Source organism: Festucalex cinctus, chromosome 6 (genome assembly GCF_051991245.1).
Source record: "Festucalex cinctus isolate MCC-2025b chromosome 6, RoL_Fcin_1.0, whole genome shotgun sequence".
In the NCBI taxonomy this organism is placed as follows: domain Eukaryota; kingdom Metazoa; phylum Chordata; class Actinopteri; order Syngnathiformes; family Syngnathidae; genus Festucalex; species Festucalex cinctus.
In genome coordinates this window covers 24,593,242-24,618,722 of record NC_135416.1, presented here as the reverse complement: position 1 = coordinate 24,618,722, position 25,481 = coordinate 24,593,242, and the positions used below count along the sequence as shown (strand labels likewise).

At 38.0% G+C, this 25,481-nt stretch overlaps 1 protein-coding gene across 3 annotated transcripts in view; it reads right to left on the bottom strand.

The window, feature by feature from the left end:
* The window catches only part of LOC144020187 (sodium/potassium/calcium exchanger 3-like), a 91,471-nt gene that overhangs the window by 24,201 nt on the left and 41,789 nt on the right, over positions 1 to 25,481 (bottom strand). For all 3 annotated transcript variants that reach the window (XM_077523395.1, XM_077523394.1, XM_077523393.1), the window contains exons 4-7: positions 9,571 to 9,647; positions 7,793 to 7,867; positions 7,066 to 7,150; positions 5,798 to 5,901 (exon numbers count right to left, since the gene is read on the bottom strand). In XM_077523395.1, coding sequence (XP_077379521.1) covers positions 5,798 to 5,901; positions 7,066 to 7,150; positions 7,793 to 7,867; positions 9,571 to 9,647 — 341 coding nt within the window. The remainder of the gene's footprint in view (positions 1 to 5,797; positions 5,902 to 7,065; positions 7,151 to 7,792; positions 7,868 to 9,570; positions 9,648 to 25,481) is intronic.

Genomic DNA, 25,481 nt, shown 5'->3' with positions numbered 1-25,481 from the left:
ATGCCCTGCACGCTCGCGCCCATCGGTGGGAGCGCAGGGGTGCGGGTGAGATTGTTGGAACGCGGCCTGTGTGTCGCAGCAATGGCCGAACGGAAGTTTGAAGTCTGTGGCATCTACCCCATTGCATTTTTGTCAACATGGCTCGATGGGGGAAAAATCTGTTGACGCTCCACTGTAAATGTCAAACCTGGATACAACCTTGATGCATAACCACCAGTAGATGGTATTGCCCCATTTTATATGAAATAAAGTTTGTGAGTCCATGCAAGTAATAGCTGCATTTTGTGCAACCTACATTTTTCTACTGTTGAAAAGGCAAAAACAGGAAAGCATCTATTCTGTCATTTGGCAGATTCGGTATATGCTTTTCAAAAAACATTTCATTAATCTGCTTACCTTGAGATAATCCAGAGCTAATGTCTTGTGCAGGGCTTCACATGTTTCAGTGATAATATTCGAAATAGTTGAGTTTCCAACTCGAAACTGAAAGTTCAATGAAGTAAATGATTCTCCTACAACATAAAGAAATTGAATGAGTAGCATTCATCCGAGTAAACAACAGTGAACCAACCAGACTGTACAAACCTGTTGCTAAAAATCTAAGCGTCAACAAAAGTCTCTCTTTCGCTGAAATGGACAGCCTCATAGTTGTGTCCTGCTTTTTAATCAATGGAGCGACTTTATTAAGGAGAAACTCAAGCTCCTCCATATTCATTTGCAGAAACCCCTCAATCCCTTCTCTGTCAGAAAGCTGTAAAATATAACAACATGCATTAGTGGATAGTCGTAACTATATAATCTACGAAAATGGATGTAATATAGTTTCTTAACGGTAATGTAATAATTAGTGTAGCGCAAACGATTTGTCGTCATTTCCATGACGACAAAAAAACAAACAAAAAAAAAACAAAACAACGACAACCCACCTCCATGTCACGCTGTAGCAGGTACAGTCCGTGTTCGCGCTGTCTCCACCATTTGGACCAACGTCTTTTCTTTTGGTGTCTCTTCTTTTCTGATAAGAATAATCCACAAACTATCGCTATTGTCAAGTCAGCACACGATACCGCTCCTGTCTCGTTGACCGCCATGTTGGTTTAATCAGAAATCACGTTTAATCTCGAGAGGTTTTGCGAGACTTCCCGTCTCAGGGCCTGTGTCCAAATTCATTCACAATATCATCACAGAAACATGTCAGAAAGGATATTGGAAATTCAATGTCAATTTGTTATAAAATGACGAGTACTGTAATATGATCAAAAATGTGATTGCTGAGATTGAACACAAGTATACAATTCAGTAAGACTTTAATCCAAAAAAAACATGGAAGTGGGGAAAAAAAAAAGTTGATAAAAGATTTATATTTAGTCTGTAACAATAATAATTTAACTTTAGCAGATAAAAGTAAAGTGATTGAGTTACAAAATGAGTTGGACCAACTTTATATGGCTAAGGCACAAAGATAAAGTAGACAATTGCAAAGCTTTTCTAAATCGATGGTTACAAAGGGACCTTTCCATTTTTGGCAGGATTATGTTAACTAAAATGGACAGTTTGTCTAGAGTAATATACCCAGCGTACTCTTTGGCTAGCCTATATCCCCCTTGATTACAAAATAAATAAATAAATAAATAAATAAACTAAATTTTGATTTTATTTGGAGAAATAAATGTCATTACATTTCATAGCAGGATCTGATTAGATCCTATGAAAATGGGGGAGGTAATGCGATAGACTTTGATTTTATGAATGGTTTGTTGAAAATAAAATGGTTGCAATCCTTTTAACAAAATCCGAAATCAATATGGTTCCATATGCCCAACCTTGTCTTTAAAAAAGTAGGTGGAATTGAATTTTTGTTCAAATGTGATTATGATCTCAAGAAACTTCCTTTAAAACTCTCATATTTTCATCAACAGGTTCTTCTGTATTGGAAACTCATATTCAAACATAACTTCACACCACACAATACACCTACTGGTATATGGAATAATAGATATATATATATTGGTTAATAAAAGATCTATCTGGTTTCACAAATGAATATGGGCTATAGATCACTTTATGGATGACAACATGCAGGATTTTGTGAGAAATATCAAATAAGATGTACCCAAAATAAATATGAACAAATTGTCAAGAATTTTCCTATCTCCCTAGTAAACATGGTTAAACAGGATAAGATACATTCGAAAATCATCCCAGCTTTAAGGCATCTATTCATTATTAATGGTATAGATTTTTATAACAACTAATGTGACAACAAATTTATTAGAAGCCAGTTACTTTACAATTGTTTATTTAGTTCATTGAAACGTGACTATATTCTTAATGACTTTAAATTAGAAGATAGAAAAGTGATTAGATGTCAATAATTGAAATTTCCCATCTCAGCAAAAACAAAGGAACTTCAATTTAAAATTATTAAAAATATTTACCCGACAAAAGAACTTTTGAAGAAGAAATTTAAAGTGGATGTGGGAAACTGTGTTTTTTGTAAAAGTGTAAATGAAGATTTGGATCATCTTTTCTTTTTATGTGAGTATGTTCAAAATTTTTGGCTTGACTTTCAACATTGTATTTGTTCTAAAGGGATACAGATAGGTAATCTTACCATCACAGATGTCAAATATGTTTTTCTTCTTTAATAATAATTTTGACTTTTGCATAAATAATATTATTTTACTAGGTAAGCACTACATACACAAATGTCGTTTCTTTAGAACAAAACCAATTATTGCTCATTGGAAAAAGGAGCTGAAATCTTATAATAATTCTCTGACACTTGCAGCAAGACTAACATAATTTATTGAAAAACTGTACTGTATGATTTTTTTTTTCTCATTGCACTTTTGTCTTTTATTTGAAATGGAAATGCCCTATTTTGTACTGTTTGTTTGTACTCTTCGCGTGTAGGTTGGAAATGATCGAAATTGGTTTGTACCTATTTTGTTTGTATTTGAAAGTTTGGAATAAAAAAAAGAAAATCACAAGGCTGGGTCTGTCAAGACGCTATCGGTTACCTCTGCACAATCAGTGACGCGCATGCACAGAAGATCGGCCATCTTCTATCGCCAACTACGGCAACCACACTCGAACAAATACCTTTATATGCGTGCGCGATAGTGCGCGTTCGTAAAAAAACGATACAACATGGAAAAAAAACATGGATTATTGATGCATTTTAAAGTAACTAAGTAATTTTTAATCCTATAAGATGAACATTTTACTTTTGACCTCATTACATTATAGTGAGTCTGCATTGTTGTATTTTACAGTAAGTCTGTGGTGTGTGTGTTTTAAATGACAGTTTGCCAGTTTTTTTGCGAACCCTGAAGGCATCTGTTCTCATGTGACATAATACCAGCCAATCGCGCTTTGCTGAGCATGAGTAACGAGAGACCTCCATGCATTGATTGGCTGAATGGTAAGTGCCCGCCCCCAGGAGACGCTTCCAAACAGGAAATCGCGCAAGACTCAAACCACCTATCCAGTAATATATAGAGATCAGTGACGTTAACCCGCAACGAAGCCTTGAGATCCTGTGATCAGTGAGCACTTTTTAACACAAGAACGACTATATTAGACTGTCGCGAATCAGTGTATTTTGGTTATAACGGGTGTATGATAATTTTGAGTCTATGGTACGATAATCCTATATTTCCCATCTGGCAACGCTGAAAAGCAAGGACTGCTGCATTCGAGAATGGTTGGAAGTCGGAAATATCAGAGTTTTTTTTTTTTTTTTTTTTTCCTAAACTTCCCAGTTCTGACCTCAAAGCGTTCGAGGCGAACGTAAACCAAAATGGCGGATAGTGATAAATTGTTTTTTATTTTGGTCCTCAAAACTCAATTTGACCTCCTTACCTTTTTGCAATTTTGCTTTATTTATAGTTTTAATCTTATTTCATAAGCATTCCATACAGTTAAGTAGTTGACCGTATAATTTAATGGCGGCAATACTGTCACGTATGTTGTGTTACGTGGAATTATGTCGAATATTTATAAATGAAGAAAGCAATCTAGTTTTATACTCGAGTAAATTGTGTTTTGCCATTCAGAGTGACGTCACATTGTAGTCTGCGGGTGAAGTCTAGATCCTTTTTTCCTTCCGACTTCGCAAGTGAAATTTCAGAGTTCAAGGGTCGTTCCCATACACACCTCCTGGTTGGAACTCGGATATTTCGACTTCCGACCATCCTCGAATGCAGCTTGAAACCGGTTCGTGTGTGTTGAGTTGATTGTGCCGTGTGGCTACACACCACACACAACTACTCCCGTGATTTTTTTTTCTCTTCATGTGTGGGGTCTGTCAAAGATTGGAAATCGGCCGACAATTTTCAAATCTTGCCGTGTGAGCCAGGCCTTAAATGTAATACTTTTTAAGACCTATTTAAGACCATTTACCAAAAAAAAACAAAAACAAAAAAAAAAAAAACAACATTTTCTTCCTTTTGTGAATGTGCGTTAAATTATTTCACAAATGTGTAAGAATGCAAACATATTGAGTGGAAGAATATGCAAACTTCCCCTGGGAGGGTGTGAACCAAGAATCAAACCAAAGAACCCCAGAACTGTAGTGATGCATAACCAATTAGTACACTAAGCAAGCTGCCATACAGTATATGGGAGAAAGTTGGAGAACTCACATGCAAACACAGAGGTTGTCCCTGAATGACATTAGAGTTGGGAGCCGCTTAACTATTGTTATGATAATGAATATGATGATGGCTGTTAGCAGTATTATTTTTGTAACTATGATTTTTACTACTAAAGTCAACGAGCACTGGGTTATAAAGTGCATTTGATAGAGCAGATGCTGAATTTCCTGCACCCCATCACTCCAAGCTCTGTTATATCGCCTGTGTTGTTACCTCATTATCTCACAATGATTACATAATGTACAATCTGGGATTGCATCACTGTTAAGTGTGTGTATTTTTTAGAGCAAAGAGCTTATCCTTGTACTCTGTTCATTTTAATGCAAGGGCCCGCCCTTCCCCTTGCATGTCATACGTCTGTAAGAGGATGCTTGCTATATTATCTTTGTATCTTGAGGCAAATCTGCAATCTTCTGCTTGAGTTTGACTCGTGTACAAATCATATTACAGTGACAGGGAAGTGCGGAAATTCAAGTACTCTATACAATACCTGGGATCCATTATAAATGCATTAAAAAAATATTTCAACCTAAAAACATATTGAATTCATATACATTTCAAACATTGTTTTCAAAAGAAATGAGCGAGTAGGTGAATCCGTGGGTGCTGAACGGGATGCTATGCGGGGGCGATATAGATGAGTTATTACACAACCGGCCAGCAGGTGGCAGCAGAGTAAAAGAAATCAACCAGAACCATGTCGAAAAAAAGCTTAATTACTCACAATTCAAAATAGATTTGTGAACAACGATGAAACTTGGCTGTATTCTAATACTAATTGCTGCAAAACGGAAACAGATAAAAATATACGCTTGTTTGATTTTTCCTGATGAAAGAAGAGACTTTACTCTTTTTTTTTTTTGGTAGGTGCCGTGTTTTTATAGCAATAGAACACAATATTCTGTGGGCCTAGCAAAATCAGTCACAATCCAGTAGAACAGCCGGGAGTGAAGGGGGTTGCTTTAGTGAAAATGCCTGGGAGTGAATGAGTTAAATATGAACACTTATAAAGATGGGAAGCAGGAGACAACTGTAAACAACACTGACATGATATTGATATTGACTCAATATTCAAAGCTATCCACCGAGTCAGCAATAGTTTTGGCCATTGAATAAGCACCACAATGACATCATACCTGTCCTGCAAAGAAGCCGCACACACCGATGATGCAGAGAATGTTAAAGCCTGCTGAGCCAACAATGGTGCCAACACCCACATCACCTTTGGTAACAAACACCCCTGGTGAGAAAGTGAGCAAAGTTACACACAAGAAGCACAATATTGTGTTTTTGTTTTTGTTTTTTTTACTTTACTTGACTGGCTTGAAAAACAACTTCACAAGAAACAAAGATAACGTCAATTATTCATTTATGTATTTACTGTTTAATCTAACTTGTTGTTCGTTGCGCATAACTGATTTTTTGTCAGATTAATTTGTGTGTATATACTTGAGTAATTGAAAAAGGTCATACCTTTATTTTTACTCCATACACTCTGGCTCATTTGCTGTTATGTTGTTTAGCTATTTCTCAACTTGTATATATTGAAAAGCAAGAAAACTGACGAAAATGTATTACCACATTAAAAAAAAGACAACAATTGAGCAAAATGGGCATTCTGTCATTTTCCAGATCCATTAGTACTGACCCGGTTACACAGATGAACGAAAACCCACTTCCGGCAATGCTTAGTCCGTCAATTTTTCCTAGTTTCTTGTTAATCGTCAATAAAATGGGCATCTGTTGTCATCTCGAGTCATGCAGGGGTAATGTTTGGGTCTTGTCTCATGTCTGGGGTCACGCCTGGGTTAAGTTTGAGTAGAGTTCATGACCGTGCGCCAGAGTTCACGACTCTACATGTCTGTGTTGGTATTGATGTAACAGCATCCAGTTTCAACTAGTTTTAGGCTGTGTGATGTTATATGATTTTATGATTATGAGTTTGGAATTCTCTGTAAGAACTATGCTATGTCAGGAATCTTTAATCACGTTAGTGAAGAATCTTTTATGCTATATTTTTGTTGATGTCAGGGACTGGGTTAACAGCCAATAAGAGATTTCCATGTCAGTACTGGTACTCACATGTCTAGCCACAACCAATGAGATTGATTGATTGTAAGGGTCTAAGAATTGTGTGTGTTATTAATTATTGATCACTATCCTCTGTGCTACTTCGCAGCCCAAGGGGGCTTGGCGTGTCGTGATTCTCAATGCATTCTCGTTGTTTTTCATTTAGTCAAGTTATGTGAATAAATAGTTAAAACCTTATTTGTGTCTGCGTTTTGGGATCCAACCCTTCAACACACAACATCTGTCATTGAGAGATTGATGGGCCTCCCGTCAATATTGACGGTTTGCCCTCCTCTGTGGACAGCATGTTACAACTGACTGTACGTCTTCATACCAATAATGGATGTGAAGAGCTCAGGAGCCGAGCTGCCTGCGGCCATGAAGGTTGCACCTGCCACGTCCTCACTGAGATGAAGATGCTGAAAAGCCCGGATGAAGAAGACAAGAGTGTTTAGGAGAAGTATAGATAAAAGAGCATCAGCGGTTTTCCATCCAACTTATGTAACATGTTGCTATGACAGAAAACTGCAGTGATAAACTTTGTTTGGTGTGGAAAACCGAATGTATTTCAAAATTGGTTTCGAGAGCATTCTCTGGATACTAACACAAGCTGTCCAAGTGTATCCTGCCTCTTTTCTAAAGTCAACTTGCATAGGCTCCATGCCCACCCCTGCCGTGACCTTAATGAGCATAAGATGTATAGGAAATGGATGGACGAATGGATGCAAACATCTTTACATGCTGTACCTCTGCTGAGGATGGTATTTGTCAGTGTGGATTTGTGTAAAACCTCCTCAACTATTTTTCATCAACCTGGATTTTTTCTCCGGATGATGTAATAAAAGTCTAAAATCAATTTTTGTAATGGTGCAAAGACTTTTTTTTTTTTTCAAGTCTAATCCCTCTTAAATCTGATTTAATCCGTGCAAGATTCAATGTGTTTTCCAGGTCAAAGGTGATAATATCAAGCCATCTACAGTCAACATTATGCAATTTTCTGCAATAGCAAGATCATTATTAATAAACTCAACAGACAGTATTGCTTATCCACATATCGATACCTCGCATATCTTCTCCAAGGAGGGGACGAAGTAGTCATCACAGACCACGGCTAGAGCACAAAACATGTAAATAGTCTGTGAAGAGAAAGTCATCAAATTAAGCCGAAGTATGTATTTGTATTAACAGGATTTTAGTGTTTATTGTTCAAAGGTGTTGGCACAAATACATTTTTCTGTGGTCATTTATTGATACTTTGCTTCCACCCTGTGACTTTCACCATACATTCTTTATCCCCTGGTCTATGTTTATTAACAATAACAAATGGAGCCTAGCTCTCCGGCTGCTACATTTAATTCATATGCATTATGCAGGATGAAAAATAACACAGGAAGTGAGGTAATTGATGGCGGTAAAGTTGGTGATCTGGGCTCATGCTAATGCAACACTGTATAAATGGATCATTAACTTTACATTGTCATGAATAATTTAACTGAATAATTACATTTCACAAACTATGGTAAGCTATACTGACAAAAGGAAAAATTAATAGCAATACCTTATTTCATTATTAATTCTTGAAGTTTCTAAATAAAAAAAATACAATTAATTTGTACCAGTCCAGGGTGACCCCCGCCTACTGCCCAGAGCCAGCTGAGATAGGCGCCAGCACCCCCCACGATCCTTGTGAGGAATAAGCGGTCAGGAAAATGGATGGATGGATACATTTAATTTGTTCCTGGCATTGTAATTTATCGAAATGGTTACATCTATCTGGATTACTTCAAAATCAGCAAGCTATGTTTTACAGTGCGGTGGGCGACAAGCAAAAAAAATATTGCACCCTCAAATCAGACACTATATTAACCACATCATCAAAGTTTGTGACTAGGTTTACTTGTGTGTTACTGTTTACTATGTGAGGGAGCAAAATTACATCCCAATAATATTGTTCAACATTTAGTGCAAGAAAAAAAAAAAAAAAGTCACGCGAGACTTAACGCATGTGACGTCAGATAGAGCTTTGAGTTTGGGAGGAAAGTTGAATGGAGATGCGGACAAGATTCACAACATGCTGCAGCAAGTTTAACGTCTAAAGGATGGAAGAGATATTTATTTTATATGGACAATGGATATATATATATATATATATATATATATATATATATATATATATATATATACTACTATATTTTATTTGTTCAAACAGTTATACAATATGTAATATAAACTAAATCCTCTGTATTTTTTCTATAAATATTCAATGTAAAATCATTTCAAATATAACAATTACATACTTAAAACTCATTCACTGCCAGTCATTATAGAAAATTTTTACATTTCCAATACTCACGTGATATTACATTCAATAATTAGATATAAACCGAATCTACCAAATAACAGAATAGACTCCCTACTTTTTGTCCCGTCCCGTTCTTTTATAATTGACAGCAGAAAAATGTAGGTTTGCCAAAATACAACCATTTCTCCCATGGACTCTGAAACTGTGTTTATTTCCTATAAAATGGGGCAATGATGTCATCTACCGGTGGTTGGGCATCAGTAAAGTTGTTTCCAAGTTTGATATTTACAGTGGAGCATGCTCAGATTCGCCCCCATTTAGCACCGCTCTAAAAAATACAATTGACAAGTATACTTGTCAAAGGCAGTGAATGAGTTAATTGATTTCATTATAGGAAGTTTAATCAAATGTCCACCCTCTTGTTTCCAGAGAAAAATCGAGCATATTACCCGGTTTATCATTTAAAATGTAGAAGTACTCAGTTCATAAATGAGTAAAAACACACTCTTGAATTATACAGATGAATAGTTAACTTACACACAAGACATGCAAGGCCACTGCTCCTTCTGTTCGCTCTTTGTTTGTGAACAGATCTGTGGGGAACTCGTGCAGGGCTGCAAAAGAGAGAAACATTCCACAGAGTAAGCGAAGGTGTGGTGACTTTTTGTCTTCATTTGAATTCATAAATTTGTTGCCTGATGTGCCAGACCCTCTCTGCATTGCTCCTATCGTCACACCTCCCTTTTCAAGAGACTGAAATACATCATATTGTTGGAGAAACTTCACTTCTCCCCGTCAAACATCAACACGTCTGAACCCGAGTTCAGTCGCACAGAAGTGATGTGACTTATTGTAACTCTAGTTAAGATGTTGATGGGTAAGGAGGACCAAAACTGCCAAAATTCGAAATAAATAAATGACTAAAGAAATAAATCTAAATTGAAATAAATCTGTTTTTATTTTCACTTTTAGTCATTTATTTCTTTAGATATTTCTTTCTTTCTTTTTTTTTCTCTCTTTTTTTTGAACATATAAACAGATGAACAGCAGAGATAAAACAAAAAACAACAACAATCAAAAGAGAAGAAAATCACAATAACATAATCATTCAATTAATCATAACTTACATGTTCAAAAGGGAGTAGGAAGAAGTTAAAAACTTATCTAGTCCTACCCCTTTTACTAAATATATTTAAACTTATTTCATTATTAATACAATTTTAATTTACTAATTATTAAAAAATAATAATAAAATAAATGATATATATAACCCAAGTTATATATATATATATATATATACACAAGTGCACTTAACATATTCACATTTACCAAAAACATATATACATAAATTTACTAAACATATACCATAATACCTATCTAGATCATTTACACATACTCACATGTACATTTTTCATAAACTGGTCTGACATAGATAATTTTTTTGAACTTTACTTTTAAACATTTTTTTAAACTCCAGCATTGAGTCACAATTTTTCAGAGCAATTTCCAAATGATTCCACAGATCAACACCTTTTACAGATACACACCTTTGCTTAATATTTGTTCTTGTTTTGGGTTTTTTGTACACACTTGTACCCCTTATATCATAAGGACTGTGTCTAATTTCAAATAACTTCTGAGTACTGTGGCAGAGTAAATTGTTATAAACTTTATACATTATTTGTGCTATTTTAAAATCCACCAAGTCATAAAATTTCATTGCATTTAATTTAATAAATAGTGGATGTGTTGGCTCTGTATACTTTGATCCATTAATAATTCTTATAGCTTTCTTTTGCAATTTGAAAACGGTGTTAGTATTTGTTTTATATGCCATTCCCCATAATTCCACACAATAGGTCAAATATGGTAATAATAATGAACTATATAATATATATAATGATTTCATGTTTAAAACATCCTTACTTTTATAGAGTATCCCGATGATTTTTTACATTTTCCTTTTAACAGTTTCTATGTGTGGCTTCCAACATAATTTATCATCGATAATAACTCCAAGGAATTTATTTTCATTCACCCTTTCTATTTCAATTGAATTCACCATAATTTTGACTTGATGAGTGATTTGTCTCGTGCCAAAAACTATGAACTTGGTTTTATTTAAATTCAATGATAATTTATTTACTTATTACTTTATTTATTTATTTCAACATTAATTTATTTATTTCTTTAGATATTTATTTATTTATTTAGTCATCTATTTATTTAGTCATTTATTTATCTATTTATTTTGTCATTTATTTATTTAGTCATTTATTTATTTTGAATTTTGGCAGTTTTGGGCCGTACAGCCAAGTGGAAATGTTATTCAAATGAGGGGGCGGTCCTAAGCGTGTCTTAGAAAGTCTCGCCGGCTTGCAATGGAGAGCTCCAGCAATGGACGACGATCTTGTCCACTGTCTGCTCTCACTTGTTGTCTAACAACTCAAGTCGTAAGTTGAGGTGACATTTGACACGATCGTCGTCCATTGCTGGAGCTCTCCATTGCAAGCCGGCGAGACTTCCTTGTTCATCGAGCTGCTCACTCGACCAATGACAGGCAGTTTGCAACGGTGGAGTCCAACCCAAGACACGCTTAGGACCGCCCCCTCATTTGAATAACATTTCGACGTGACAGTACGGCCCAAAATTCAAAATAAATAAATGACTAGATAAATGACTAAATAAATAAATGACTAAATAAATAGATAAATAAATTACTAAATAAATAAATGAATGACTAAATAAATACATGTCTAAATAAATAAATAAATGTCTAAATAAATAAATAAATGACTAAAAGTGAAAATAAAAATTGATTTATTTCCATTTATATTTATTTTTTTAGATATAATTTTCGAATTATATTTTTTTATATTCATTTTTCTTTTCACTTTTAGACATTTATTTATTTAGTCATTTATTTATTTCGAATTTTGGCAGTTTTGGTCCTCCATAGATGGGAGGTCCAACTCATAGAGTAATTGCTGAATGATCTTGAGGGGAGATTGTAATGTTTTTATTTTGTTCTTGAATCAAACTTGTTTATGTTGACATTTGTTTTCATGAGAAGATTTGACGTTCAGATCCCCCACATCACTCAGAGAAGTGGGACTGAATCACCACAAAGCTCATGAGTAAGGTAAGGTGGCAAAAATGGCAAGTCCCAACTAAATTTCAAGCTTATGTCAAGTCAAGTCAAGTCGTACAATCTTGCTCAGGCATTGCAGTGATAAAATGTTTCTTCACTGAGAACACAAAAAATCTAATTACAGAATTCATCCCACACACAATCAGAAAATTCTACCAAATGTGCATACATTAAAAGAACAAACCAAAATAATTAAAAAGTACACTACAATATTATTGAAATAGTGAGTTCTTCCATTTTACCACCCTGTATATCAATATATACATTAGGGTCTTCTAATGTTTTAAATGGTTTCCAAAACATTACTATTTAATAAGTAAAACGTGTGTATCTATTCTACACAGCAGAGTAATCGCTCATGTGTTTCTCATTTCAACAGAACTAGGATGTGTGAAGCGGGGCCTTTTAGTTGTTGATGAGTAGAAAACACCTTGTTTATTTGAAGGTTCAGTGAGTTTCTTATGGGTGTGTTGTTTTGTATCCCAGTTGCACGTGTTCTTAACTCTCATGGGAACTTGGACTTCACGCTTCTTGGAGAAGTAATTAGCACCATTTTTTTTCTGCAGTCTCTTTGAAGAATTTAAGACTGTCAGCTTCACTTAACTTGCCTCTCATGAGGCATCATTTCATGTTGTCGGTTCTCTCTAGGTTGTTGCTTTGCTGGACAGCAGTGTTGTCATGCATGTTATGTGTAAAAGCCACTGTCAAAACAAGCTGTAATCCGCCATCATCCACTAACCTGGCATTTGGCTTTGTAAAGATTGAGCAAATCATCACCAGCTTGTGACTGTAACTATTAATTACATCCAGCTGTCACGCTGAGAAGGCCGTCTGGTTTTTAACCTCTCTGGTCTTTTCCAGGGAGTTGGGCATTGCATGAATTGCTGAAAATATTGCAGCAGTAGAAACAAGTGACGAGGAGGGTTGCAGCCACTTGAACATGCTAAGATTCTGTCATCCGGCTTTAATAAATAGGAGCGCTGAAGAATCAGTGGAAAAGTTGTCGACTGTTTTTTCACTCTGTTTTCCCAGTGGAATTAAATGATGCGGATGGTTTAGCCTCTTTTATGGGTTGCACACTACTTTTCACCCGGGCTACGTTTTCATTATTTGTATTGTTTTGCTTGGTGGTGGCTGAGGCAAAAACTGGGATGTGGAATGAGTTTGGTGAGGTCATAGAGAACAACTTCCATCTCCCAAAAGTTTGCCTTTTCTCAGAATGATGGATGACAAACTCACATGATCTACTTGTTAAGTCCAGTACACACTCATTATGGGAAAAATACAATTCACAGTGGGCTCTGGTACCACCTCAGCAGTGAGTATGGGATACTTATATGAGACGGAGGCAAACGTTTGTAATATGAAATTAACTGCAGTCACGGCAGTGGTCAAAACAAAGTGAAGATCTTAGTCGATGTCTATGGAGTGAGTGCTTGCCAACATAACATACAGCCAGATGTTGTATGAAAAAAATCCAAGCTTGACAAACTATCTGTGCAGTAACTGTAATCTCTGCTGATCCCTTGCTAGCTTCAGTCATGAAAGCACCCTCAAGTCATATTCCTCAAATAGTCCTAAAAAAAATATCTTAAGAAAAATAGTGCTAGAGAAAACAATGTCACCTCATCTGCAATCACCTAGTCTCTGTTGTTCCTCACTACATTACAGTCAGTCTGCATAGTTATTCAACAAGGAGGCCTCAGCTTGCTGGGGGACACATTCTACCTCCGTTTTCCCCATCCTGCCCACTTGCCTGCCTGCATCATCTCATGCCAGTCTAATTTGCCACTGAATTTTGAAGAAGCCACTGCTTGGCACCAAGGGGCTCTGACTGGAAATGTAGCATGACTTAAGTTTGGCTTGTTCTCCCAGTGCCGGTGCTCTGTGGCACCTTTGCTTTGCCTTTCTGCTCTGTTGAACATGTTCTGAAGTACAAACTTGTCACGCAAGCGGATGTATTCTACCATTCGCATCTTTTCTGCTCTTCCTTGCTGCATCACATCAACATTGCAAAAACAGCAACATTTCCAGGTACTGTAACTCACTGACAATGTGACTTCAGAACGCAAAGAAGCATATCAGTGTGAAAAACCTCTGCCATACTGTAGTACTTTTTCTCTTCTCGCTTATGGCGATGTAAACAAAAGGATGAAAGGAGACGCAGTAAGTATCAACTCCTACTGTAATGGGGACAGTTTTGCTGGTGGTAGCCACAGACCTAACAGGGTTTTTCCAATGCACAAAATTCATAGGCGGTCACCTCCACCTAATTTGCTCACCGCCTCCAGCCTGAGCGACTGATAGCACTCCAGCTGTGTTGTTTGCGCTTGGCAGCAACGCATTTGATCTGCAGTTGCAGTGTTGCGCCATTATGGAGGCGCTATATCAAATCAACAGCAGTACACAGGAAAGACCTGAAGCAACAACCGAAGAAGAAACATTATTGTACTAAATGAGAAACAGCTCACGGAGCAATCGTTGCACACGCCCATTTCCTGGTTGCGAGATGGCTGACTGCACCAGCCATCATTGCCAAAGATAAAAACACAGTATATACACACACAATAAACAAACATTTACGCTGAATTATATTTATTTGCAATTTAATATGCACTAGTGGATTAAATTTTAATGATTGTAGTAAAAGAAAAATCACGAGTCGCGGACAACGGCACAACACCGGGCCATCCATTTAAATAAGCGCTCCAACCAGCCGCAGCACGCCCATGGTCATGGCTGCAGCTTCAGGTAGGTCTTGTGGCTTTAGAGTAGGAAGCCTTCAGCTGCCCGGTAAGTGAGGACAAACTGTTTACTCTAACCTGGGACTTAGACCGGATGCGGTTGCGGTGCGTTCCGGCGACGCAAGCAATTAGATTCCATTCATTCGAATGGTGCAGTTTACACCGCTTGCGTGTGCGTTGCGTGTCGACTGCGTCTCAGCTGCGGCGTGCCGCAGCCCTTCCGCAAGGATAGACCCATTTTCTATTTTTGCCGGATGCCGCAGCGGTAGGCCTCCGGCAAATGGCAAGCTAGCTCAAAACACATCGAGCGGGACAGGAAGACCGACGCAGTTTCAAAATAAATTTCCGGTTACCTTTCAAGATAAAACACTCGCCAGCTACTATTTCGCAAGCATGTTAGCAAAACGTGATGTGGGCGTAGACGGGCCTGGAGTAAACGTGCGAGGTGCTCATTCATGGTTTAGACACCAGCGAACATGGACGAGAAGAGGTTTATATTGGAGGTACAAAGCCACAAAATAAAAGTCCACCTCTCTTTCTGCTTCTCTGTTAAGCACAGACTGCGTTTGTCGTTTTTAATACCACATGATAGCGCGCGGTCACGGCGGGAAGTGGTCGGCGACGGGGCTGCCGGACCGCAGCTGTGCAGAGCCGGTGTGGATTGACCAAAAAAAATAAATTGACACGTCCGGAGTACGCAGTCAAGACGCACCACACTGCACACGCAACTGATGTAAATCCCGGGTAAGACGAGGCTAAACTGAATGAGACCGGCTGATGGTGCGTTCAGAATGAATGAGCAGTCGCATGCCTTTAGCGGAATTATGATTGCAATATTTCAACCACGATGGAAATGCAAAATGTTTGTAATCTGTATATATTGGGCATATTTGACATGAAGCTTGCTGGCTGTCGGACGCCTAGTTGTCTTGCTAGTAAACCTGGAAATAGATTTTTCATCTGTATGTGAAAGCTAATGTGTATTAGATGGGCTGTACATTAAAACGTAAGGTGTGGATCTCAGAAGCGCGGACACACGATTCAGACTTTACACCATTTATTGTACACGAACACACCAATAATACAAAAACACAGTAGTCTAACCAAACCGAAAACATATCAAGTAACAACAACAAAAACGCACGCCAAGACACGGAAGTAACAATAACAAAAAGAGCTTGCAAAAGGCAAGAAGTAGAACTTAAAGTGCTTACACAAAAAAAAAAAAAAAAAAAAAAAATTGTAAGAATCAGAGAACAATAACAATACCAACCGGCAGGCGAAATCGAGAATCCAAAGAACGAGGCGAGAGTCAAAACCACGAAGTCATAACTAACTTGGGCGAAAGTGGCTTGCAAGAGATTTAGTCCAACAAACACAAGCCACAATGACCAGCGCTATATAGCTTGGCTAATCAGGAGCCATGAGGTACAGGTGTGGCCATCAAGCCAGGTGCTCACAGAGGTCAGGCAGCTACAATCACTGAACAGCACAGACTGCAAAACACACAGCATGACAAACGTCGCCACATCATGCAATGGAAATTAATATTTTGAATCCTGGAAAAAACAGTGGCCGATAATTCCTACCTGTGAAACTTTACGGCAGAACCGTTTTAATGAATGAATCCTTTAACATGGTAATAGTCATATTCTTATTGGAACTAGTGCTGTATTATTATTATTATTATTATTATTATTATTGGAACATGGGAATATTATATGTTGCCTGTAAAAGATGAAAGCGAGTCAGTTAATTTACAGAACACACGCATGTCGTGGCGCATGGTCAGGATTAAGGATGTTTGATACCACTTTTTTTTCCCGGCCAACACTGATACCAAATACCGATACCACTAGGAAATAATATTCCCCAGCCAAAAATGACAGATGATTTTAAAGACCTTTCTACCCCAATATATTATTTTGCCTTAACATTGCATGGCATTTATGGCAATTCATATAATTTCTCATTTCTAGTTCTTGATCATTAAATGGTTGCAGGAGGGTAGCTGACAATGGTATCGGTCACCGCCGCGAGTACTGATACCTTAAAATAAGACTGGTATTGGCACCGATATCTGGTATTGATAATCGCCCATCATAGTCAGGATGGTACCACCTCTGTCATCAGTCAGTTCACTGCATAACTGAGACATTTAAGTTTAGTACCATCAAGTGTTCAGTTATTAAATGTAGCAAAAATTGTGTACAAACGAACATATATGGTATCACTTCAAAAATCACAAAACATATAATAGAAAAGCACACCAACTGTCATTCTTTTTTATCAACCCCAATCTACCAAAATCACCTTACACCAACTGCGCCACAACTTGGACCTGCTTTTAGCTTGTCTAAAATCTAGTCTGCTTTTGGTCACCACAATGCCAGATGTGCCAGTGGCGCACAATAGAGTACACATATCAAAGTGTAGTGCAGTCTACCAAATTTAGAAACACCCTCAACTACACTTGCCCCAGCATGAGAATGAATATGCACCAGGTTTACACCAAGCACATGTGAGCCTGACTACCAAAATATGAGCCTGTGCATGGGGCACGCAGGGAAAATGCCCTGCCGAATTACCAAATATAGGAAACCAGACTTGCCCCTGCACGAAAATGAAGATGTGCCCTTTTTATGCCGCACGCACAGATGCCTGTCTATGCAAATATGTTCTGTCTGCGTTATTATGTGTTTTGTTTTTAGTATTCCCAATCTGTTTCAAACTGTTAGTGGCCACTAGGTGGTGAATCTGAGCAAGGAGGTGCACAACTGCGGGCAATCGTTAGAGGTGGGAATCTTGGGGCACCTCACGATTCGATTGCGATTACGATTCAGAGGCGACGATTCGATTATAAAACGATTATTGATTTCCTCCCAGGCAGCAGAAAAAAAACAATGTATTTTGGCGCTTTTAATGTTTCGTACATTAGTTACAAAAATAGTACAAAAGTCCTCTCAGGCCTAAATAAACTACTATTTCAGTATCAAGTTAACAGTTCAAAACAGTAAATAAAATACTCAAGTCCTCATTCTGTAACAACAGCTTTTAAGTATATTCAGTCTTCAACAGAATAAAACAGCATTGAGCAAAAATATATTATTTTTATCCACTCAAAAGTGCACTGAGGTATAAATGAAAGACAATGTGAACTACTACTTCAATACAAATGCCTTAAAAAAAAAGTGCTTTCCTGCTTTTTAAGTTGTGTAAAGATGAACATGTAAACATTAAAGTTTCTCAGAGGTACAAAAAAAAAAAAAAAACTCAAGTGCTTTTCTGCTTTTTAACTTGTGTAAACATGAACGTGTAAACATTAATGGGATCGTTCGGCTTTTTTAACATGAATCTCAATTTGATCCTCACCTCCCGTGTGTGCGATCAGCGCTGACTTCGGCGTTGGACGAGAGGAAAATAGTCCAGCAAGCTGGCTGGGGTCTCGGAAATAAAGCGTTTTTCTTCTAAAAACTATTTGTTTTCAAAAGCGTGATACATTTCCACCACAATACTCTTTTCTGAATAAAGTCAGACGCCATTACCGCCAGCCACTACTTTTCTGTTCGTTCGTTCGTATCACTGCGCGGCGCCCTGTAGAACGCTAACCGACGCACTGCAGCCAGCTAGCTGATACTTCCGCCTGAAGTTGTTTGCCTTTTCGGAGCAGGTCTGATCCCACGAAGAGGTGGGTTGGTCAGCTCAGCCATGCTTGTTGTTGTTTTGAATCTCGAGGCGTGAGTTGTGGATGTGTACTCTCGGTCCGTCCCAAAAAGCGTCCCGAAGACCGCGCGCGCTACTGCGTTTCAGTTCCGCGTACTTTTCGCTCGTTTCGCTTCCCTTGGCATATTTATATAATCGGAATTTGGACATTTGTGAATCGTTCTCGATTGTTGCACGGCCGAATCGTGAATAATCTAAGAATCGGAAATTTTGCACACCTCTAGCAATCGTAACTAATTATTTCCTTGTTTTAGGCTCCCCAGCACACCAGCATGCCTGGATCATTCCCTTGTCCTTTGTAATATATCTTTCTACCGCTTTGATAGCACTTCCTTCTGTTTTTGCTCTCTTTTGTATTTTACAGTTTTATTTACTTTTGTTTGTTTATACTGTTGAAATCAATTAAAAAAATCACCCATCACAATTCATCCCAGGTTAGATAAATCATAAGTAAGTTCCAAATTGAGATATTTGCATGTATTCCTCTCAGTATGTAACAAACAAACTCTGTTGCAAATATTCATGTCTGGCAGTCGCAATCATGGGTGCACACGGTAAGTCAGGCAAGGCAAGGCAAGGCAAGGCAAGTTTATTTGTATAGCACATTTCATACACAAGGCAAATCAATGTGCTTTACACAAGGAAAGACAACACATAAGCATCAAGAAACAGTAGTTAACATTCAGAGGAAGAAAAGTAAATGAAAATAGGCCCTCGGAATTCTGTTTAAATGTTGCTTTATTTTTGCTGGCAGTGATGCTACTTCTCGAAACGATCATGTCTTCTTTTGGCTGCATGCTTCAAATAAAAAGCTACATAATGCGCATTCTAATGGGTTGCCCACTGAATAAACAGGTGAGAAACAACAGAAGCACCACTTTTTCTTCTCCTACCCAAACCCTTTTCAACACCTCTGATGAATTTGTCTCTTCTAAGTAGGAACCTGAAAGTCTTACATAACACTAGGCAACGATGAGGATACATCAAAATAAAGGCATACAGTATATGGCTGAACAGGAGAGAGAGACTACATGCATGCAAAAAAAAATCACGCTCTGCTCCATTCTCACTGATGATATCCCGTAATATTTTTGGGGTGGCTGCCCTAATGAATGCGCAAGCACTGCAAGGTGTATTTCACGCTCCCATTGTGAAATGGATTTGGGGTAACTAACTGTTTGTTATTAGTTGAGTGAAAATCCATATACTTATTTTTACATTTATTATACAATGTGTACTCTTGTTCATTATGTTAAGTGAATGTGTGCACTGGGAAAAAAAAACATATTTCGATTTACAAAACCCACGTTCAATGTTACTGATTGAAACTGAATGAATGATCCTTGTTTTTGATTGTTTTCTGTTTCCTGCTTAGTATTTTCCCATTTTAAATTTGATGCCTGCAGCACCAGAGATGTGTGGTCAATGCAGGCAGGAGTGGCAGAGGCACTGTGTGCCGTGTGGTGAATGTGAAGAGTTTAAAAAAAATAATAAAAAAAAATAAAAAAAAAATAAAAATAAAAAAACTTAAATAAATAACACACTAAAAATGATTACATTACAAGAAGAGAACAGAGGTGTTTCACTTTGACTGTCTCCAGCAGCTGCACACACATGAATTGCTGACGCCTGCAGTTGATGGGAGCCCTCACACAAATATGGTGTTTCTGTCGGCCAGAAAAGCAACTCAAAGTCATCATCAGTTGGAAACTACCCAGGTAGAAGTGATAAAAACACAAACAACAGATGAAAATTCCAGAGGTGGGCATCTTCACTGACTGGAATTGATGATTGATGGAAGTGCCCACGTTTTGGAGTGTGCTTCAGCACTTTCAGCAAATGCTTGATAATGCGAAGCCTTGAAAAAATGCATGTGAGTACACACGGTCCTTCTCAAGCCGTGTATTTGTAGATGTTTTCCTCCTCCAACCCACTTGATTCAAATAATCAGGAATGTTATCAGGCTTCTGCAGAGCTTGCTGGTGAGCTGATCAGGAGGAGGGAAACATCTAAAACATGTAGGATTATGGGCCCTTGAGGACCGGAGTTGGTGACACCTGCACTAAAGTATCTGTTATATATGTTCATTTATTTTCTTTTTAAACCTTAAGTCCCTAAAAGTATAACTTCAGCTGCATTAATGAGACAAAGGCTACAACCAGAAGTCGAGGTTACCCGTTATCAATATATGAAGCTGCCAATGCTTTACTAATTTCAGGCCAACAATAGCGAAGAATTAGAACAATAACAGAAACAACTGAAGGGATGCTGGCGCTCAGTATACTAAAAAAAAGTTGATTAAAGTTGCATTGTTCACCCAAGGGAATCTGAACAAGCACATCCCGTGTACATCTCATGCATAATCTGAGTGCACGTGGAGGGCTGGGGGCCTGTTCTGCACATGCTCAGTGGGCGATGATGATGCAGGCTGACACATCGCATGTCGCGAGTTTAGTTACCGTGCTGAGTAATGTGACATTTAAGAACTCTTGTTTTTCTCCCGTCTTTGCACAGTCCGTTACACGCTCACACCATTCCCAAACCAACAGTATAGGTATAAAAATATGTGCTCACATGCACACTCACATAAATTTTTGCCTTGCAGCTGAGAAGATAGCATTCGAAGGGGTTTAAAGATAGACATCCTTAAATCTTCAGACGTCTAGTATAGTTACCTATATGTTTATGTATTCTCAAAAGTGAAACTGAATCTGTACAGATGAGAATAAAACAGCTTAGTCATGATGTCAGTATAACTGTACTCTTAAGGGATGTTCTAATGAAAACGGTGGCTAAAGTTTTGAGGAGCATTATCTTAATCTGTAATGAGTTACACCTTTGTGTATGTGAAGGATTAGGATGAAGGATTTCACTTCTACTGGTTGCACTTTAATTTATTGACAAAACATCTCATGATACAGGCAGGAAAAGACAGCACTGCGTACAGTTGCACAAAGAAAAAAAAACTAAAAGTAAAAGTCGAAATGTGAACTTGAGACAATCTCCTTCGGGAAAATTGTACATGCAACACTGTACGAAGCACATGCAGTCTTCCCACTTCTTTTGGGCCACAAATTGTCATCCACATCACAACAATTATCTTCACTTACTAGGGGTGTGAATTGCCTAGTACCTGACGATTCGATTCGTATCACGATTCACAGGTCACGATTCGATTCGATACCGATTAATCCCGATACGAATGGTCACGATTCGATACCGATTAATCCCGATACGAATTTATAAGTCGATTGTTGCGATTTTTTTTCATTCAAATTTAGAAAATACTAATCAGTAAGCTTGTAGTGTAAGATTTATATGAAAATGTATTATTTATTTATCTGAAATTTCAGTCTTATAGAGGTTGTAATCTGTTTCATGTTTGAACAGCATTAAAATAAAAATATTAAGGCTTAATGTGCCGTTCATATAACATTCTTCCATGCTCAAGGTGTGAATCCTAAAAAAAAAAAAAAAAAAAAAAATCGATTCTGCCGATTATTGAATCGATTCGAGAATCGCGCGATGTAGTATCGCGATATATCGCCGAATCGATTTTTTTTTTTTTAACACCCCTATCACTTACTATGAGTTAGTTCATAAAACTGGTTGATCACTGGTTGATCTCATGCTTCACACATTTCCTTTAGTTAAAAAAAAAGAAGAAGTCAAGATTCACCTGGAAAAAGTCCAATGGAAATGTGTCGAAATGTGCTTGACAAATTACAGCTTGTTGAAGCATTTTGCATGTAAAGACTGCAATCAATCAATTAATCAAACTTTATTTATATAGCACCTTTCATACATTTAAAATGCAACTCAAAGTGCTGAACATCCATAATACAATAAAAAGTTTAAAAAAAAAAGAAAAGAAAAGAAAAAGCCCCCCCATCCCTATGATCAGACACACCCAAAACACAACAGACACACGAAAACCACAACATGACGGGGCACAGAAGTACCCTGTAGGAAAGGCACCAACTTAACTGTATGTGATGAACTAGTGTCAAAATGTTGTGGGGTGTGAGACAATTCAACAGAGACCCATTATAATACATTTTGACCAACATCACGAGCAATGGATAATATCAGAAACGGCAGATAATTGGACAAAATCCAGGGCTCCAGACTACCCCTAAATGGTGCCATTTTCTCCTAAAATTTGAGCCAGGGTAAGTACAATTTTTATCTACTAAATGACTGATTTTGCATGAGCTGATTTTGTATTTTTTTTAAATTCCTGTTCTTGAATATTTTTTTGTTGCTAACTAACTTCGGCTCCACAGTTCAGCCAATTTATTAATAATATGAAATGGTGAATATTTTACTTTGGAAGTTAACTTGCAGTATGTCCTTCAATCTGATCTGAGAAATATACTAAAGCAACTGAGAAAAATAGTGGAGACTAGAAGTGGAGGTTTATGAGCACCAATAAAGTTTTATGTCTAGTGAGAATTACAGATTTGCGCATTTGGGAAGATATATTGTACTGTAGAGTTGCTGAGAACATGTTTCAGGAAAACTTTTCAAATTGACATGTCATTCTGAGTGGATGTACTGTAGATTACAAACGCTGGCAGGTTCAGTCAAACAACAGCCAGTCACATCACAGCTCCTCTCTTATCATCAACAAAATGACATCAGGTAACGCAGACAGTTCTTTCATTGCAGTATTGTGCAGGCTTTTGAATTTAGTTGTGCCTTTACACAGATTGTATATCTTTCTCTTTGTTAGCCTTCCAACTACTGCTTGTGTGAGCATGTAAGCATTGACAATATCTTCACTGAAATAGTAGCATACCCAAAAGCAGGGAAAGATGTAAAATCATAGGAAATTTTTCTCAGTGCTTTCTCAAGCGGCATGCTATGATGCTGCATGTTCGCATTTTAACAGTTCACATTAAGACAGTATCTTACCCCGGGTTTACACCGGATGCGGTTGCGGTGCGGTTGCAGTGCGGTCCGGCGACGCAAGCAATTAGATTCCATTCATTCGAATGGTGCAGTTTACACCGCTTGCGGGTGCGTTGCATGTCGACTGCGGAAGGCCTGCGGCCTGCGGCGTGCCGCAAGCCTTCCGCAAGGATAGACCTATTTTCTATTTTTGCCGGACGCCGCAGCGGTAGGCCTCCGGCAAATGGCAAGCTAGCACAAAACACATAGAGCGGGACAGGAAGACGAGGCAGTTTCAAAATACATTTCCGGTTACCTTTCAGAATAAAACACTCGCCAGCTCCTATTTCGCAAGTTTTTCAGCAAAACGTGACGTGGGCGTCGCCGGGCCATGTGCTCATTCACGGTTTAGACACCAGCGAACATGGACGAGGAGAGGTTTATATTGGAGGTGGAAAACCACAATATAATATATGACACGGCACATCCTTTTTATAAGGACTGTAATGTATTGTGAGTTTGATGTCGCGATTGCTTGTTGTGCCCGTCTCGCTTGCCGTACTGAGCGGCAGCCGGACGCGGAAGACAGAAATAAAGAGTGGACCCGCACTGACCCGACTCTCGTTATTAATATACTTTACAAGGACAACCAAAAAAAGGATGCTGCATGGAATCTCATAGCAGAAGAAGAAGAAAAGGTTAAATCAAAAGAAGTCCACCTCTATTTCTGCTTCTCTGTTGAGCACAGACTTTCTGTATGTTTGTCGTTGTGAAATGCCACATGATCGCGCGCGCGCGGTCCCGCGAGACACGTTGGGAAGTGGGCGGCGACGGAGCTGCCGGACCGCAGCTGTGCGGAGCCGGTGTGGATTGACAAAAAAATTGACCCGTCCGGAGCACGCAGTCAAGACGCACCGCACCGCAACCGCATCGCAACCGCATCCGGTGAAAACCCGGGGTTACTCGAGAGCAAGATGCAAGAAAATCCTTATTAATTTGATTTAGCCCTTTGTCTGTCATGATTGGGGTTTGTGCATGGCAGGTCTTGTTTTTTGTTTCTTGGCAGGTCAGGCAGGTGGGTGTGGCTGGCAGCTGATAGGGCACACCTGGGCTCAATCAGGCCATCAACCTTCCCCGATAAGAAGCCTGCTCTGCACCCAGGATGGCGCCAGAGAATTCCATCCCATGCGTTAGTAGCATGCAGTATTTCTTCTAGCGTTTATAGTGTTTGCATGTTTTGCCTAGTGATGGCCAAATGAAGCCTCATGAAGCAATGAAGCTTTGCAGCCAATTGTTTTGCACATGTAGCAAAGCTTCATGGTGCTTCATTTACTCTATGGCGCCATCAAGTTGTCTAGAAGCCCAAGAGGTCAACATTGTTAAGAATTCAATGACTATTTGCTTAAGACAAAGATATGAATGTGCTTGTGTTAATAATTTAGTATGTGAACAAAATACATGTGCTAAGGATAATTTGTTATAATGATGCTTTTAGGATTCTTTTAAATAAGCCCAGGTGGAGTAGTGCTAGTGAGTTGTTCTGTACAGCCAGAATTAACTCATTTGAGGGTTTAATGAGGCACTTTATGTATAGATTTATGTGTAGGCTAAATGGGTCACAGAATGGTATCATACAGTTGCTGACAAATCCTAAATTCAATGCTGTACGATATGGATCCCATTTTTGGTCATATTGGTACCATTGCCTTATTTGTTGAGAAATTCTCATATTTTATTTTATTATTATTATTTATAATAATAATAATAATCCTCATCATCATCATCATTATCACTATTATTATTATTATTAGTAGTAGTAGTAGTAGTAGTATTATTGTATTTTTTTTTTTTTTTTTTTTAAATAATATGTTATGTGTGTTTGTTATATGGACCTGAGTCTGATCAATACACGTGAATTGAATTGAATTGTTATTCAT